The 5,966-nt window shown below is 36.2% G+C and overlaps 1 protein-coding gene across 1 annotated transcript; it reads left to right on the top strand.

Moving 5' to 3' along the window:
* Nucleotides 1-3,928: 3,928 nt before the first annotated feature.
* Nucleotides 3,929-4,864, top strand: LOC114028341 (olfactory receptor 4S2-like). Its single transcript, XM_027842592.1, has one exon. It carries the CDS (start codon nucleotides 3,929-3,931, stop codon nucleotides 4,862-4,864), a length of 936 nt encoding a protein of 311 aa, XP_027698393.1.
* The last annotated feature ends 1,102 nt before the right edge of the window (nucleotides 4,865-5,966 follow it).

Below are 5,966 nucleotides of genomic sequence, written 5' to 3'. Positions count from 1 at the left end.
TTGTGCAAAGTAATGAAGAACAAAATGAGCAGAACCAATAGAACATTGTGGACGGTGACAATAACATTGCTTTAAGAACAACTTTGAACAACTAAGTCATTTTGACTATTATAAATACCCACATTAACAACAAAAGACCTATGAAGGAAGATGCTATCTGCATCCAGAGAAAGAACTGATAAATAGAAGTATATGTGGAATGATTTTACATACATACACATACTTATATATCTATATCTATATACATCTATACATATTTGTCTAATGGTAGCCATTTCTGGGATGGAACGGAGGGGAAAAAAAGAGAGCTACATGATGACTTTATTATATATTTAAAAAGAATAGCAAGTTGTACATAATTGATTTGTAGTTTCATATGCAATCATCTTTTTTTGGTATTTTACTATGTTACAAAAATGCTTGCTTTATTTCTCAAGTTCAGAAAAAATTTTTTAAAAAGTTTTATTTTGAGGTGATCTGTAATAGCAATGAGCATATGGGTAACTGCAGTATGTTATCTCATGCATATTTTATTCAAATACACATTTTTGTACTTTTCTATGTAATTATTTTATGTTTAACCTCTCTGGGCCTCAATTTCCTCATCTGTAAACTGAAGAGGTTGAAATAAACTCAAACATTTTGTCCAGAGGAGAAATCCTGTGACTCACTATGCCTGGATATCTCCTAGTTAACAGCCTTCCTTCTATAACTATGCTGTAATGGCAGTTCCTCATAAGACTCTTATAGAAGAGTTCTATAAATACTTTGCTGAAATTTGGTAATAAAGAAATGGATGCTATTTTTGTTTAAATAATGTGCAAATTTAAGGGATAGGAATTAGATCTGGGATTTCATTGCTTTAGGAAGCTTTATATGAGGAAATTTACTGTAATTTTGAAGGCAGCAAAACTCCCCCTATATGGAACCAGATTAAAATATAATTGGGAAATGTTTAACAAAATGAATAAAAATAAAATACAATGCAGATAATGTTAATTTGTGTTTTTCTAAATCAATATGCAGCCCAGCAGGTGTATATATGTATGCATATGTATATATGTGTGTATACACATATGTGTATGTTGTTTAAGTTTGACACCACAAAGAGAAGCTAAGTGATTTGACTAGGGTTGCACTGGTAGTCTGTGTTAGAGGTGGGACTTTAGCCCAATTCTTGTTTATTCTACGGTCATACTACCATACTTCTGTAAGGTACTGTCACTTTCACATATGTATTAATGGGACAATTATGTCACTATACCTTTGGCCTTTTTGGCCTTGGCAAATCTTACATCTTAAAAGGAAGGGAAGCCCTTAGGACTATGTCAGGAATATTGACAAACATGAAAAGTGTTATGGATGTATTTCATGTAAGATTATACACAAATTCCTTTTATATTATGTTAATGGGACAGTTCTAGTGCCTGTAGTTTTGACCTTCTTAGCATTTTTGAGATTTTATTGGTACTTTAGATTATCATCCTACAAATTTACTTAGTCAAATAGAACCCATAGTTCTTAGGCACTATTTGCTTTACAAATATTATTTCATTTGATCCTCACAACAATCCTGTAAAGTAGATGCTATTATTATCACTATATTATATCTGAAGAAATTGTATGTAAAGCACTTCTTGCTAATCTCTAACTCTACCTCAGTTTCTTCATTAGCAAAATGGCAAGAGCAGGAAGGTCAGTAGCAGGCAGTAGGCTTGCTCATTAGATTCTGGAGGATAAAAGGCAGTCTGACAAAGTTTTCCTCTCAACAGACTACTGTCAACTAGGAGGTGCCATTTTAACAGATCATACAAGTAAAAAGGTGGTGGCATTGAGCCAGATTTGGGTAATGAGTTTGAGAGCTGGAATGGTCATATTGAGATCTAGGTGAGATCAAGGGAAAAGGAGACTGTCTTTGCTTCAAAGGCTCCTGGGACGATGGGCAGGGAGTGTTAAAAGAGACTTTGGTGTTTGGAAATTATTTCTGGGATATATGAATTCTTAACCCAAATTTTAGCAACTTCAGTACTTTCTGTTCTGCTAAGAGGAGAGGGAGTCCTGAGCACCATTCAAACTGACTAATTTTAATGAAATGTCAAGCATATGTAAAGATGGATTGGTGTGTTGTTTGAAACTTATTCTTCTAGCCATTATTTTTCTATCCTTTCCAAGGACTAGAGTTTACTTAGTGAAGAAAGAGTTGTCCCTTTCTTCATATTTTTTGTTTCCTATTCCTGATTCTATTTTTCTCTTTCGGGGCCCCAGGGATTCTTTACGCTTGTGAATGTTGAGCCTTTATCTCCATATAAAATATGGGATTATATCTCTGCTCTTTATAGTTACTCTAAATCAGGATTGCTGGTTTTCCAAATTCTGTCATTTTACCTTGTTTGGCTGGCACCTCATCACCTCTTTTAAATTCATTTATTTATTTATTTATTTTGAGGCAATAGGAGTTAAGTGACTTGCCCAGGGTCAAATAGCTAGTAAGTGTCTGAGGCTGGATTTTAACTCAGGTCCTTCTGATTCCAGATCTGGTGCTCTATCCACTGAACCACCTAGCTGCCACTTTTAAATTGATTCCTGAGGTTTGTTGTGACATTTAAAAAATATTATTCTTAACTATACATATGCAAAAGAGTTTATCTTTTGTGTGTGTGTGATACATTTTGTACTTTTAAATTCATTGCCATTCTCAATCTGGTTTGGTGAAAAGAACACTGCTCCAGTAGTCAAAGAACATGGATTCAAATCATGTCTCTAATGAGGACAACCTGTGTGACCTTGGACGATTCTCTTAACCTACCTGGGTCTCAGTTTCCTCAATTGTAAAATGGAGGGATTGGACTAACTGGCTTCTGGGGACCCTTCTAGCTTTAACTCTACAAGCCTTATATCTTATTCAAAAGTAGGAAAACTGGGTTCTCATTTGGTGAGTGAACTCCAGCGGATAGAGAGAGCTGGGCCAGGAGTAAGAAGGACCTGAGTTTGAGTTTGGCCTCAGACACTTACTAGCTGTGTGACTCTGGGCAAGTCATTAAACTACTGTCTCCCTCAGTTTCTTCAGCTATCAAATGAGGATAACAACAGCACCTAACTCATAGGGTTGTTGTGAAGATTAAATGAGATATTTGTAGCATACTTAATGCCTACTATGTATCAGGCAGATTAGCTGGCACATATTAGGTCCTTAATAAATATTTTTTCCCTTTCCCCCTTCTCTTTTCTCTCCCTGATTCCACTATCCACCAAATCTAGAACCTTTAGACTGAATATTGTTGACTGCTAGTTTTCATTCAGTACTTCCCCAAATCTCTCTCTCTCTCTCAGTCTCTCTCTCTTTCTCTCTCTCATTAGAATTTTGAAAGACCTTTAAAATTTTAGATGAATGACCAAGGTTTATAATAACAATGAACTTTTGTATAGCATTTTAAGGTTCACAGATTGTTTTACATATATTATCTCATTTGACCCTCATGACAAGTCTATGAAACAGGTACTATTATTATCCCTAAACAGGCTAACAGAGGTACCTAGCATCACATAGTAAATGTCTGAGGCAGGATTTGGATTCAGGTCTTCCTGACTCCAAGCCTAGCACTTCATCCATTTTGCCAATAAATTGCATCAAGATGGAATATGGTAGGTAAGCCCAGGAAAAAAGATCTCCATTGAAGGGGGACCCAATCCCTTCCAAAGTAGCCCCTTTTACTTTTGGACAGCTTTAATTTTTAAGAAGCTAACAAGAATGGGTCCTCATACTGCTCTGAATCGATGATTTCTCCAACCTCCATGCAATTTTCAACATTACTTAAGGATTTATATTAGGATGTGTGGTCTATTTTGAGGTTGTCTCCAACAGTGCTCATTGTTGTCTGTGACATTTATGAATCTCTGCAGGGAACCCGAATTTTCCCACCTGGCTTCCATGGAAGTAGCCAACAACATTACTGAATTTGTGTTCCTGGGGCTGTCCCAGGATCTTAAATTGCAATTGATGTTCTTCGTCCTGTTCTTCTTCTTCTATACTGTGATAATAGTAGGGAACTTGCTCATCCTAGTCACAGTATGCTTTGAGTCTAAGCTGCACACTCCAATGTATTTTTTCTTAAGTAACCTCTCCTTTGTGGACATTGCCTACTCATCAGCCACAGCTCCCAAAATGATTGCAGACTTTATCTCAGAGCGCAAGACTATCTCCTACTGGGGCTGTGTTACCCAAATGTTTACCTTCCACTTCTTTGGCTGTGCTGAGATTTTTGTCTTGACAGTGATGGCATTTGACCGCTATGCTGCCATCTGCCAGCCTCTACGCTATACCACCATCATGAGTGCCAATACCTGTGCTGCGCTGGCCTTATTGTCCTGGGCAGGTGCCCTCGGACACTCCTTTGTGCAGACCCTTCTGACTTTCCAGCTTCCCTTCTGTAGTGCTCAAGTCATTGATCATTACTTCTGTGATGTTCATCCTGTCCTCAAACTTGCCTGTGCAGATACCTCCTTGGTGAACTTGCTGGTGGTGGCCAATAGTGGTCTTATCTCCCTGGGCTGCTTCCTCATTTTACTAGCCTCTTATACAGTAATTCTGCTTAGCCTCAGGAAACACTCTGCAGAGAGCCGACGGAGAGCTCTTTCTACTTGTGGCTCTCACTTGACAGTAGTGACCTTCTTTTTTGTCCCATGCATCTTCATCTACCTTCGCCCATCTACTACCTTCCCACTGGACAAGGCAGTCTCTGTGTTCTACACCACCATCACTCCAATGCTGAATCCTCTCATCTATACCCTGAGAAATGAGGATGTGAAGAATGCCATGAAATGGTTATGGAGCCACAAAGTTTTGGGGGAAGAAAAGAAAAGATGAAATACATCAGAATTACAGAAACATAGTACTACTGGGGACTCTTAGAGGCCAAATCACTCTATAATGAAGTGAATATATTGGATTCAAAATTTCTAGAAAATAATTTTTACTCTTATAACAAATTTCATTGTCTAAGAATCTTCTTTTCTACTCTACCAAGGATGGTTGTATTTTGAGGTAGGGTGGGTATAGGCAAGACTTTTGAGAAGTCAGGAATAAGACAGTAAACCCCCAAAATTCTCACCTGGCTGGGGACTATATTTTTCTCTAATTTCACTGATAATGCTACATTTCTCTGAATCATTGTTTCAGAGATAGAGAACTTAAAGGAACACCTTACATTCTTTGTACATAGTAGATTCAAAATAAAAGTAACAGCACAGTGATTGTAATGATGAAGAAATGGAACTTGAGCTACTTTAATTATGCAATTCTGTGTGATCATGTGGAGTTTTTATTTGTGTTTAAAATTTTAAACAGTGAAACCAAAGTGTGAACTGCAAGGTATATTTTTGTTTGGTAAATGAAAATTTTAGTTCATATATGCAGTATTTTACTGAACTTGAATGATATCTTTGAAATTGACATGCACTTCATGTACATATTTCAGTTTTATTAAAATTCACTTGTGAAATGAGATTTTTATAAATCTCTGCTAAGCTTATTATTATGTTTAAAACTTTTTCTAACTACTTGAATATCTGTTGCTTTGTGTTAAAGAAACTTTTTGAAGTTAAAATTAACTCATATGGCTCATTTATAAATTGTGTGATTATATCAATAGATGAGGAAAAAACTTTTGATAAAGTACAACACTTATTTCTGTTAAAAACACTTGAGAGTATTGGCATAAGTGGATTTTTCCTTAAAAGTGATAAAAATCATTTATCTAAAAACATCAACAAGCATTATTTGTAATGGGGATAAGATAGAAGCCTTCCCACTAAGATCAGTTGTGAAACAAGGATGCCCACTGTGGTCAATATTATTCACTGTTATCTTGGAAATTCTAGCAACAGTAATGAGAAGAAAAATAAATAGAAGGAAGCAGAATAGTGAATGAAGTAATAAAACTCTTTATTTTTGCAGACAACATGATGAT

This window comes from Vombatus ursinus, unplaced genomic scaffold (genome assembly GCF_900497805.2).
Source record: "Vombatus ursinus unplaced genomic scaffold, bare-nosed wombat genome assembly UNPS02014880.1, whole genome shotgun sequence".
NCBI lineage: Eukaryota > Metazoa > Chordata > Mammalia > Diprotodontia > Vombatidae > Vombatus > Vombatus ursinus.
The sequence above is the reverse complement of the archived record's forward strand: the minus strand, read 5'-3'. Positions and strand labels throughout refer to the sequence as shown.

Excerpts from the sequence above, each read along its gene's own strand:
- LOC114028341 (XM_027842592.1), top strand. The coding sequence starts at position 3,929 with ATGGAAGTAGCCAACAACATTACTGAATTTGTGTTCCTGGGGCTGTCC.